Here is a 12519-nt window from a genome sequence, read left to right as displayed (position 1 = left end):
CATTGGCTCAGCTGTTCAGTTCAGTTCAGTTCAGTCCCTTGCTGACTGGAAAACGGGGGTCGAGTGGAGAGGATTTTTTGCTGGGCTTGTTTGTGAAAATGCAATCCTAATTCGTAACACTTCTTACTTAAGAAAGCTAAGTTAATGATATTCGCAGTATTCATAAATATACCTAACTTATGTTACTTAATCGCTATTGTAACAACTGCAACCCAATGTTAAATTGCGGATTGCCATCGTCGACAGCATGGCTGGTATTTGCTGGTGGAAATGTGATTACCTACGTGTGAATGCGCTTGGCTGCCACTTCACAGATGCAGGCTGCCAACTGTCAGGTTTGCTGCAGTCTAGCCCACATTGCATGCTATGGAACTGATGGGTCTGGGTCACAGGTGTCAGGTAGAATGTGCTAGCATTGAGCTGAGAGTTGAGAGTTGGTTGGTAAGAGGTTACAGGAGAAGTATTATTTGCTGCACTGTATTTGCGAGGTACAAACTACAAGCTTGCTACTTGGCTATAGTCGAACGCCATTCCGGTGGCCACAACGCTGTGTTACACATGCGTAGTCAGAGCGTCACTAAATCCAGCTGTCACCATCCCTAACTACACGTGCCCTCAACGAACACACGTGATTTGTACTTACTCTGGGTCGAAAGGCGCGATTGAGCTGAGTCCCAGCCGATCTATAGCCAACCGAACCTTCTGACGCTCTTCCAGAATAAACAGGCTTTCCTGAGCAGGAGAGAACACATCAGTAAATTAGGACGCGTAATGATACTCGGTGCATTTAGAGTACGTGCATGCTCATTATTTGTCATTGTGATGGCTTGGCCATCCCATCAGGGTTGTTCCTCACAAGTATGTACATGCCTGAATGTACAATATCATGAACATGTCAATGCCCTAAGGTAAAGGGCATGGACATGACATGCCCTACACTCTTAACATGGCATCCCCAAAACTACACGCGTCTCGTTGGCGAAGCAGCCAGGCTAACGGGCCATTGTCGTCTTGGGAAACCCTCCAAACGACTAACCCTGGTCATCAGTGCCACTGCTGTTGCCATTGTTGACCAATTCAGCCCATAACGAGGCTACAGGTACGACACCTGAAATGTGCGCGTTGCCTGGACGGTGCGCAGTGGACGGTCGGCTCGCTACACTATACAGCGGCCATGTCAATGTACCGCACCGTCGGCGCGCACCGCAGGCGGAGGACTGGCCTGTCATGCCACGCCTTCTTCGCCCACCTTTTGGATGTAGTGGTCGGCTGCCTGGAGCAGGGCAGCCAGCGGCAGCAGGCCCACGACCTCGGAGCCGGCCACAGCCAGCCGGAGGGCCTCCGCGTCCGTCCTGCACTGGAACACGAGCAGGACCGCCTCAGCCGCCCGGCCTGAGACGGCACGCGGACGGAACCGCGCTACCGCTCCGTCTCGCCACTCGGCGTGGGTGCGGTAGCTACCAACGGGGCTGTCAGCGATCGGAGGACACACACGCGGACGGGGCCGCGCTACCGCTCCGTCTCGCCACTCGGTGCGGGTGCGTTAGCTACCAACGGGGCTGTCAGCGATCGGAGGACACACACGCGGACTGACAAACAACCGGAAGTGTCCTTAAAGCATGACTGCTGGCAGCCTTGGTCTTTGGATCGTTAATGTCAAGAGCAGCTACACCAGGCCCAGAAAGACAAGATTTCTATCGGTGAAATCGGCTGGACACGGAGTACGCGTTTTCCTCGACACGCCACCAACTGCAGCGGGAGTCACACGCAGCATGAACACCCACACAGCGGTAAAACCGAGCGCCAGTCGGTGGTCTCGCAAGTCAACACTCTTGGACCGACCTCTTCGAATGCGACGTGAATCGGCGTGACGTCATAATCGGTGAGGTTGATGGAGACCTGAGCCAGGTCAGCCTCCTCCAGGTACCAGCCGATGGCCTGGCAGCACTGGAGCCGGCCCGGAGCGTCCGCGCCGCGCCCTCCTTCCCGGATGTTCAGAGCGATCCTGGGGGAGCGGGATGGTGTTCAGAGCGATGCTGGAGGAGAGGGTGTGGTTTTCAGAGAAAACCTGGCGGAGTGGGATGGTGTTCAGCGCGATCCTGGTGGAGCGGGACGATGTAGAGAGCGACCCTGGTGGAGCGGGACGATGTAGAGAGTGACCCTGGTGGAGCGGGCCGATGTAGAGAGTGAGCCTGGTGGAGCGGGGCGATGTAGAGAGCGACCCTGGTGGAGCGAGGCGATGTAGAGAGCGACCCTGGTGGAACGGGACAATGTAGAGAGCGACCCTGGTAGGGCGGGACGATGTAGAGAGTGACCCTGGTGGAGCGGGGCGATGCAGAGAGTGACCCTGGTGGAGCGGGGCGATGCAGAGGGTGACCCTGGTGGAGCGGGACGATGTAGAGAGTGAGCCTGGTGGAGCGGGGCGATGTAGAGAGCGACCCTGGTGGAGCGGGGCGACGTAGATAACGACCCTGGTGGAACGGGACGATGTAGAGAGCGACCCTGGTAGAGCGGGACGATGCAGAGAGCGACCCTGGTCGAGCGGGGCGATGTAGAAAGCGACCCTGTTAGAGCGGGACGATGTAGAAAGCGACCCTGGTGGAGCGGGGCGATGCAGAAAGTGACCCTGGTAGAGCTGCATTGATCTCCTGAGCGATCCGGACGAAACGAGGGATGTTGAGACGATACCGGCGCAGCAACGGGAGGTTTACAGCGGACCTGGCGGGGGAGGAAACGTTCAGAATGATCCTCCCACAGCGATGTGATATTCGGAGTAATCCTGTCAGGGCTAGGCAATTATCGGAACACCCCTGGTGGGGCGAGGAGATATTCAGAGCGATTCTGGCAGAACGAGATGGCCACCAGACAGATCACGACGAAATGAGGTGATGTTCAGAGCGATCCTGGCGGAGCGAAGCGCGACGATACCGTGAGAGGTCAGCTGAGGATCCTGCGCGCAAACGACAGATCACACTCTCGGATCAGTAAGAGGATGAGCCACGGTCTGACTGGCACTAGCAGGGCAGTCGAACAACTCGCATGCTCGTTGCGGTGGAACTAGAGCTAGAGGCACTTTGCATGGTTTTACTTTGATAAATAAGTTACTCGAATCATAGACTTGTACATAGAAGTCTGTTCATTGGTCAATCACGCCATTTCAAAATTTGCTTTATTCAATCAGGTCATCAAGCGACACATTTTAATCAGTCTAGTAACGCTTTCAGAACACTCTACATCAAGTTCGCATGCAAATTGGAGCCCGGCTGTCAGTCCCATGGCGGTAATGCACACGCCACAGTAAACGCACGGGAACGTTGGACAAACAGTTGATCCCGTTCCGCCCAGCAATAGCACAGTCCAACCCGGGTAAGTTCAGAAAGATGGGCGGGCGAATCGTCCACCCCCCCCCCCCCCCAGCCCACCCCCACACCCCCAACGGTCCTTCCAGCGCGCCAAACCCGCACCCCATCCGCTCACCTGTGGGCCTGTTCCTTGGTGCCGAGCACATTCACGTTGTAGGCGATGAGGAACTTCCTGACGCCGGTGACGGTGGCACCCCAGCCGGGCACGAACTCGGCCGGACCGAAGTCCGGCGTCCAGCGCGCCTCCGCCAGCCGCTCGCGCAGGCCCTCGTACTCGCCGGCGCGGATTTGCGGCATGGTGCGACGGTAGTCGCGGGAGGACGCGGCGCCGTACAGGAACACGGGCACGCCCAGCTCCTGCGCCAGCCGCTCGCCGAACCTAGGCGGTGGGGCGGCCGTCATCGGCTGCTGACACCGCAGACCGCCCCACCCGCGAGGCGAAGGCGGCCAGAGATGGCAGCTCGCAGGTTTTACAGGCGTCCGGCCTCGACTTCAAACGCTATAACGATTTTGAGAAGAACATCTTTGTGTCCCGACTGCAAATAATGTTACGATAATTTACAGGTGCAGTAATTTCGATTTATATCCATGGTCAGGCAAAACCAAATAAAAAGAGCTCAGATCAGATCAGATCATATCAGGTCAGGTCAGACCAGACCAGATCAGATCAGGTCAGATCAGGTCAGATCAGACCAGAACGAATCAGGCTACGTAAGGCAAGACAGGCCCGTTGGCCAACGGTCAGGTGATTGCGACATCAATCAACCAAGTCAAGCTCGAAGCCCGGGGAAACCGTCCAAAACCATCAGTCAAATATATAGAGAGCGACAGTGTCCTGCTCCGACAAAAGCACGCTCAACTGCACCCGGTGCGGGGCAGCTAAGCTTGAGCACAGTTATACATTAAACACGCTTTGCGAAATGTCTTATTCCTGCCCCGGTGAACAGTCCTGTAATTCCAGTTTTTGTACACAACACGGCAAAGAAGCGCAATAAGCATAGCTGAACAAAGGTGGCCCGCTACCGATATCAACATTTTAAGGCGGTAAAGCTTACAACATTTGAGAGTGCGCAGCGTCATAAACTTGATGTCTATCATTTGCACGTGAATGAAAAACGGCACTTCAAACGAGAAACAAAAGATCCTGTTGCACCCATCACAGGTGCAGATCGGGACCTGATGTGACCAAAACGACTAATTGAAGAGGCTATGTCAAAATAGCGCATGGAAAGATAGTGAAAGCGCCGCGAGTCTGCGTCCGCTCCTCCTGCTGTCACTCGGGAGGACTCATGGGAGCCGCTGGCCGGGTACATCTTAAACGCTGCACATATAATTCCTGAGGCCGTCACAGCCGCTCAACCTGGAAAAAGACTATGTCAGCTCCTCAACGCACTGAAATTGTAGCACCTGTGCATAACATGCGCCACTTAAACACGTTCAGTGACGTTTTATAGTTTGGGATCGGCCCTGCTCAGCACTCACCTCTTCGAGCATTGGATGCACTCCTGCTCGGTGACACCCCGTACAGGGATGAAGGGGCACACATCGAGGGCACCCATCCGCGGATGTTCTCCTGTCAGAACGAAGGCACATCAGCGGGTCCCGTACAGGTATAAAGGGGCACACATCGAGGGCACCCATCCGCGGATGTTCTCCTGTCAGAACGTAGGCGTATCAGCGGGCCCCGTATAGGTATAAAGGGGCACACGTCGAGGGCGCCCATTCGGGGGTGTTCTCCTGTGAGAACGAAGGCACAACAGCGGGTCCCGCACAGGTATGAAGGGGCACACATCGAGGGCACCCATTCGGGGATGTTCTCCTGTCAGAACGAAGGCACATCAGCGGGTCCCGTACAGATATGAAGGGGCACACATCGAGGGCACCCATTCGGGGATGTTCTCCTGTCAGAACGAAGGCACATCAGCGGGTCCCGTACAGGTATGAAGGGGCACACATCGAGGGCACCCATTCGGGGATGTTCTCCTGTCAGAACGAAGGCGTATCAGCGGGCCCCGTACAGGGATGAAGGGGTATACGTCGAGGGCACCCATTCGGGGATGTTCTGTCAGCGCGAAGGCACATCAGAGGGCCCCATACAGGGATGAAGGGGTATACGTCGAGGGGACCCATTCGGGGATGTTCTGTCAGCGCGAAGGCACATCAGCGGGAGCGAAACAAGATGACGTTTGGGAGGCGACTGAACAACTCCGGTGTGTTGTGACAAGCGCTGGGGGAGTCACTGGACATGTATGATCTCCTGCTGGTCTCATGGGCTCAGCAGCTCAACTCAGCCCATACTCGCTGGAGAGTGGCTGCAAAGAGAAAGGAGTGCTGATGCAGATAGCTACAGAGGACCTTCTCTGGGTCACATCTGGCGGTTCATCGTGTGCGCCATAGGTGTCTCAACGTTCTTCTGGAGCATACCTTAAGGAGACACGGGAAACACTGGGCAACGACATACATCGGTAAATGGTGATAAGCTTGGCGCCAGCAAAGTTGTTTATCAGATGTGGTGTTTCGCAAAACACAACGGATAGCAAACATTCTAAACCATAATTTTAGCTGCACCAGAATGAATGCTTTCTGGCATGCCAGCGTGATTGCCAACAGTTCTTCAAACAAAAAACGAATGTTACAAACCTTTTCAGTGGATGGATTTCTAAGGGGACCGGGCGCACGCCAAGCAGCGCTCATTGCGTGAGCCTTGCCTCCCACAATCCGATCGAGATTTCTAGGTCAACAGCGGCGACAACAACAACTCAACGGCGAAAGTTAAACGTGCGGCAAGGCTCCGTGCTGTTCGTCCTGACCACCGACGTCATCGGACCTTTAGCGCGAGTGTCGCCCCCGGATCCCGTAGACCATCCCAGTCAGAAGCAAATGGCGAGCGCTTAAAGCGGTTCACATCCACCCCGCCACGGGTGGGTGGGTCTGAATGCGGGCGCTCAATCCAACTGAGCTGCAGAGAGGGCCAGATTGACAGCGCATTACTGCGGACGGCAGATTGGCTGTGTGTCCGGATGTCGAATTGAACAAGTAGAAAACCACATTCTGGACTGCGGCATTTCCCTCTGTAGCTTTTTCCTTAAGCGACCAATACCCGCGGGGTTTCATCAAAATCGTCCACATTCCTGTCGGGCCTGACAGGCGGTGGCAGTTACATATCCTATTAGCGGTACAGATGAGATCGTCCCGGATATGGCGGCCACCCCACTGATGTGCGGGTGTGGCCCGTGGTCAGAGCGAGATGGCTAGCACAGGACTCGACCTGCCGACTCACTGCTTCCCCACCCCCACCCCCACACTGTGTGCCCCTCCCCTCCGGCGTCCTGGCCCGCCTCATACCGTCAGCCTTTTGCGGGGATCGTGTTGACGTCTTTCGTACCCCTTGTTTCTGTTTGGAGTTTGACTTGCGGGGCTTTCGAGTCTTTATCCTCGGGTTTTTGCTCTCCCTCGCCGTCGTTGTCCCTGAGCTTTCGTTACGTTTCGTCCGTCGTCCACCGTGTCAGCGTCGCGCCGCCATTCCCGCCTCCGGTGAACCGCATTTCTAGCGTTAAGTGTCACTTGTCTGCCTTCAGCTGTCACTTGCCGGCATTACGCCTACAATTGAATACATCAAACACTACTGCACTAATGTACCCCGGCTCGCCGTCTGGTCGCTGGAGGCTTGCTCTCCCTCCTGTAATGTGCCGCCATCCGGCGCGCCGTTCGTGCTTCTGCGGGATACGGACGAGGGGAGCTTCGGTCCACGAGTTCGTTCGAAATCCGGCTGGAGCTGAACAGCGTCGTCGCCCCGTCGCCGTCGTCGTCGTCGAGACAGCCAAACCGATTAGATCGGGGGCGCTGGCCGCTGCTGGAGCACTTCCGCACTGGGCAACAGACGAAAATCCTTCTGGACGTTGGCAATTCCTCTACCCCGTGGAAACTAGGCAGCCCTGCACAGTGTTCAGGCGATCGTACACCGCTCCGCGCTGAGATGAAGGAGCTGGAGGTGTTCGACGAGGCCGTGGCGCAGGACATCGGCGAAGCTAACTGTCTCCCCTCGCCTGAGCCCGGCCCGGCCCGGCCCGGCCCGGCCCGGCCCGGCCTAAGCCCATGCTCCGCCTGAGGTTCTAGATATCAGCGTGGCCACCCCTTCCCCCTCCCTTATAGGCGGCTTTCTCCACATTGGTGGAGGGCCGGGATCCATGGTCGGACAGCGGTTTGGGCACAGTGGTGGAACATGCCGCACTCGGCAGCCGACCTGCGGAGCGTGTGCCACATGTCAGGTAACTCGGGAGTGGGACGTCCAAGAGCTCATTTGCACCACTCGCGGGGACCCTCACCCGGTCTGGACCCTCACTCGTGGGACCCTCACCGTGTGTGCACTGTCTGCCAAAACCCACGCCTGTGTACGCGTGAGCAGCGGCGTAGGGCGACCACCAGAGCCTTCTGACGCCCCAAGAGTGACCTTTCCACTTTGTCTACTGTTTCCATTGTTCCACTTTCTACTTTCCACAGTTTTTCCACTCCGGCTGGGCGTAGTCGAAGTCTATGCCCAGCCGAAAGACAGCGGTGAGTAACACCCCCGGAACCCCTTCCATGCGCCTGTGCTCCCTCGCCCCTCCCCACGTCCCGCAGACCACGCCTTCTCGGGTGGGCCGCCACCCCCGCCAAACTTAGCACCCCCCCCCCCCGCCCCCGAGCTCAGTTCCCGACCTCGGGAGAGATCACCTGACGCGGCCCCGAGCCCGGTCGTCCCAAATGTGGAGCCCATCCGAACGGGTCTCCACCACCCTTTTCGATGTAGCGAGTCTCTCTGAGGCCCGCTCCTTTCCTCGGGCCAAACTGCCTCAGTGGCACGGTCGTCGGGCGCCTAGCCCCATCACGTCCGACTCCCTCTCCCCGCCTTCTTGCTCTTTCTTGCTCTTCTCGGGCCGGAGCTCTGCTGTGTCCTCAGCGCCCGGCTCTGGGACGCCCGAGGTAGCGGGCCGACCCTTCGGGTGCCAGCCGGACGCCCCCCCCCCCCCCCCCCCCCTTCCTCCGTACGGCCGTTGCGACTCGTCGCTACGGCGCCGCGTTACACCAAGATCCCCCGCCCACGCCCGCGTAGGCGGACCGGGCGATCTAGGATGTCGAGTACCGCTTCCGAACCGCGCGACGTCTCGCTGGATGGCCTCGCTCCCCCTCCTCCCTCGAAATGAATCATTCATGTAATGAATTCGTCCTCCACTGGAACACAAGATCCCTGGGATCTCGCTGGAGCGAATGCCAGGAGTATCTCATCAACCAGAATAAACCATTAATTGCCGTCGTGCAAGAGATCCTTTTCCCGGTTTCTGTCTAATTAATTGTAACTCTAACATCCGAAATTGTTGCCTATACACTGATAACGTAAATGACACACCTCTCCACAATGGAAGTGTATATGTAAATAAATACACCTCTGTTTTTTCACCTAGCCGTCATTCAGCGAAGGATGAGGTCTAAAGTCTTTCCTTTGGTTTATGCAATGCTCCTTGCAGCTGCACTGAACAACCTACAAAAAACGTTCCGCTATTAACGCGCACTTTGGAAGCATATAATGTAGTTATTAAATGATCATGCATACATCTACCGACAGTTCACAAAAAGGCAATCCAACAATAACGCTTTCCACATCACTCATTTTCGTCAAGCGCCTCGTCTTTCTGAGGGAGAGAGGACCTCCCACACGCCTGGGAGAGGTCCTACTCACCAGGCTACGCATCGGACACTGCAATTGAAGAGGAAAATAAAATGAAGCACTCTGGGCTGACCACCGATAAGCATCTCCAATTTACAACACAATTTTCCTAGCACTAATAGCACTTGGCCTGGCACTATCATGTTGGCATCATCACAGGAAACAGACATTTTGTTGACGAAAATATGCAATCCTGCTGTACAATAACAAATTTTTGACTTACCTTAATTATTGTTGCGTTAATTATGATTTTGAATTAAATAAGTCAGCGATTCTGCAACAAGACGCCGAGAATGATCGAAAATATGCATCCTCCTTATAGCTCAGAACTAGTCTTCAAGCAGCATATGATTTATTAAATTTGTGACCTCGCACAATACCAAATGCTCGTTGTCATGCTTACATTTAGCGAACCAACTCTCTGAGAGTTTTAATGACATCTTCAGAGTGGGGCAAACTCTCACTCACAACACACGGTACCAGCCACGTTTGGAGCAGACATTTTCAAAAAGAAACTACAGATTATTTACAGCTGTTTGTATGGGCCCTAAATTATGGAGCTAATAAGTTTATAGATTGTCCCCATGATTGACCAAATTCCCCAATACAAATCATAACCAAGATGTTGCGCATAAGTGAACACTAAACCCCTCTTCTGATGATATATCTTTTCATTTTCTCATAAACACTGTAAACAGATTGTATGACTCGTGACCACCCATTATTTGGAACTGACTTCTGATCCCAACCAGCACAGACTTGCGCTTAACTGGTATGGACTTGCAGGAGACGACCAGCATGACCAAAGCATGGATTTGACCAGAGCTTGTCCACCCTGTATGCAAGCAACACTGAAACCTGCTTATAACATTAGGCACTGGTAATGGGATTAGTGATAGGCAATGCTACCCTTACCCATAGCCACTTTCTGCTTATTCTAACGACTGCTGCTAATCTAATATGTAAAGAGACCATCCGTCGTGCTCGTGTCTTTTTATTTTCTTTAAATTGTTACACAGCTGGATTGCAAGCGACTTGTTCACTTTCTTTTTCTGCGCTGTTGCCGTATGGTCCTGCTGTCGCTGGGCTGCGGATTGGGCGCTCCTGGCTATTTGATCGCGGGGTGCGGCTAGAACATCAAACATCTGCAAAAGCCGGTTCAACAGAGCTTTTTGCCCTAGCCAAGAAGTGGGTTCCCAGTGCAGAGCGTGGGCCATTGCGTGGCGAAAAGCATGCTGGCAGCGACCCCCAGCGGTGCGGCCGCCGTGGGCGCCATGACACCCGTGAGTGTGCATTCGTGTTCAGTTATTCGTTGTACAGTTTCGCTCGACGACGGACTCAGATGGCATGAACACCATGAGATAATCTGAGGACCGCCGCAGGCTAATATAAACGTTACGTAATGGTGTCACTGGCCTGTCTAGGCAGATGAGGGTGTGACTCGTCCCCTTCTAATGTAAACAGCTGTACGCTGGCTTCAGGGACAAGAAAATATGCCGTAGTCACCACCACACAGCGTTGGAATTTCTACTCGGACGAGAAGGGTGCTTCCTGACTTTGACCGGGAGGTGCAGGGTGACTCGGGACCAGATCACGAATAAGGAGGGCAGAAGTAGCACAGCACGCGTTGGTCCCTGGCCGCCTACTCCGAACACTCACTCTTAATATTTGATAACGTTATAATTATGCGATATAACTGTGTTATGGTCATCGCCTCCCTAGCAAGTTGTCACGTTAGGGCTCTGCGGCCATAATCGCACAGAGCAACAAGAGGCGATATTTGAGCTAGCCTAGCCTTGCATCTAGCCAATGACTGTGTTAGCCATTCCTTATCATGGACCCATAAGCAGTGCTGAAGTTTCGTTAAGGTGATCCCAATTCATGTCACCCGTCACCGCGGTAACCGAAGGTCGCCTGCCCCCTTCCCCCCTCCCCCTCCCGTGTGTCCGATCGTTTGATAAGGGCGAGGCCCAAGCTCCCGCCGGTCCCGACACACGGCGACGTCCCACCCTTCGTCCCGACCACTGCCGCCAGAAGCATGCATCACGGCGGCCAAAAGCCCGCCGACAGAGCCATATTGATTTGACCGAATCAGTTCCGAGAAACGAGCACAGCCTGTTCCCGAGTTGCATCTTGTGTCGCGGGCCGGCAGACAGATGTCTGGTGGCGGGACGCGGCGGGGCAGGGCCCTGTCGGCGCTGTCTGTCGACTGTCGGACCTGCCCGGACCACGCCGACCGGCGCTGTCGGGAGCCACTGGGGTGTCATCCCCGTCGACACGCCCGTGTGTGTGTGGTGCGCTGACTGGCGGGCTTGGGCCGCGGTGCGCGGACGGCTAACGTTTGGATCTGGTCCCGGGTCGCTGCCTGCCGCTGTCCGGGTCACCCAAGGCTCGCCGACTGTTGAACTGGACCGGGGATTCTGTCTGCAGACCGCTGAATCTTACCGGGCGCGTGGCCTGCTGATCGCCGGATCTGACGGTGCACTTGGTTTGTGCACTTTCACACCTGACTCGGATATGTTGCCCGCAGGGTGCGCGGGGGCGTGTTGCCTGCCGGCTTTCAGGCCCGACCGGAGTGTGCAGTCCGACGCATGCTGGATCTCATTGGAGCATGCTGTCCGACGACAGTCGGATGTGACAGCCGATGCAAAGGCCGACTCTGATTACTGGCCACACTGCCGGTCGAGCCGGGCTGAAGTATAAGTATCCTAAGTCCGGGTCTGACTAGGAGTGTGCCGTTTACTGGCCGTCGGATCTAAACCGAGCTGAAATACGCTCAGAAACTGTTGGGCACATTTCGCGATTTCTATCAAGTCAACGTCACAGCCATGCCACGACGCGAACTCTGCAGCCCCCACGATAACCTCGATACCTTTGCTAGCAAGCCGCTCCCAATGCAACCAAACGCCCCAGCCTGACCTCGGGTCAGGTCCGGCCGCTCCACTGACCTGAGTGCTGGGCCATGTTGATGAGACGGTGGGCGGCCCGCGCTCCATTCAGCGCCCCCTCCACCACCGCCTCCGGGTCACCAACAAACGTCACCACCGTCCGGTTGGTCGACTGGCCCGGGTCGACGTCAAGCAGCGTGACCCCAGCCGTGCCGCCGATCGCGACGACTATGGCGTCGATGACCTGCGGCAGGGCCACAGCAAGGGGGCGTAATGGGCGAGTGGTCAGCGTCAGCTCCCCGGTGGCGGGCGGATTCGGATGCCCGTTTCACCATGCCATTCAGGTCTTACATGATATATATATATATATATATATATATATATATATATGTATATATGTGGTGTGTATACATATACAAATACATAAACATATATGCATGTATATGGTTTGCGCGTGTGTGCGTGCGCTGGTGTGAGTTGTGCCTTCTCTCTAGCAGCATTGTTGAACGGGGTTCTTGAGATCCCTGCGAAAATTACCATGTCATTTCGGACTTTTTCAAGCAGC

At 55.4% G+C, this 12519-nt stretch overlaps 1 protein-coding gene across 2 annotated transcripts in view; it reads right to left on the bottom strand.

Annotated features, from left to right (window-relative positions):
* The window catches only part of LOC119096863 (formimidoyltransferase-cyclodeaminase), a 36034-nt gene extending 23882 nt beyond the window's left edge, over nt 1–12152 (bottom strand). For both annotated transcript variants that reach the window (XM_037219828.1, XM_037219829.1), the window contains exons 1-6: nt 12015–12152; nt 4845–4935; nt 3478–3741; nt 1843–2005; nt 1250–1357; nt 644–732 (exon numbers count right to left, since the gene is read on the bottom strand). In XM_037219828.1, coding sequence (XP_037075723.1) covers nt 644–732; nt 1250–1357; nt 1843–2005; nt 3478–3741; nt 4845–4935; nt 12015–12030 — 731 coding nt within the window. In that variant the 5' untranslated portion in view covers nt 12031–12152. The remainder of the gene's footprint in view (nt 1–643; nt 733–1249; nt 1358–1842; nt 2006–3477; nt 3742–4844; nt 4936–12014) is intronic.
* Between the last annotated feature and the right edge of the window lie 367 nt (nt 12153–12519).

Source organism: Pollicipes pollicipes, unplaced genomic scaffold (genome assembly GCF_011947565.3).
Source record: "Pollicipes pollicipes isolate AB1234 unplaced genomic scaffold, Ppol_2.1 Scaffold_4295;HRSCAF=5057_pilon_pilon_pilon, whole genome shotgun sequence".
NCBI classification, from domain to species: Eukaryota; Metazoa; Arthropoda; class Thecostraca; order Pollicipedomorpha; family Pollicipedidae; genus Pollicipes; species Pollicipes pollicipes.
The sequence above is the reverse complement of the archived record's forward strand: the minus strand, read 5'-3'. Positions and strand labels throughout refer to the sequence as shown.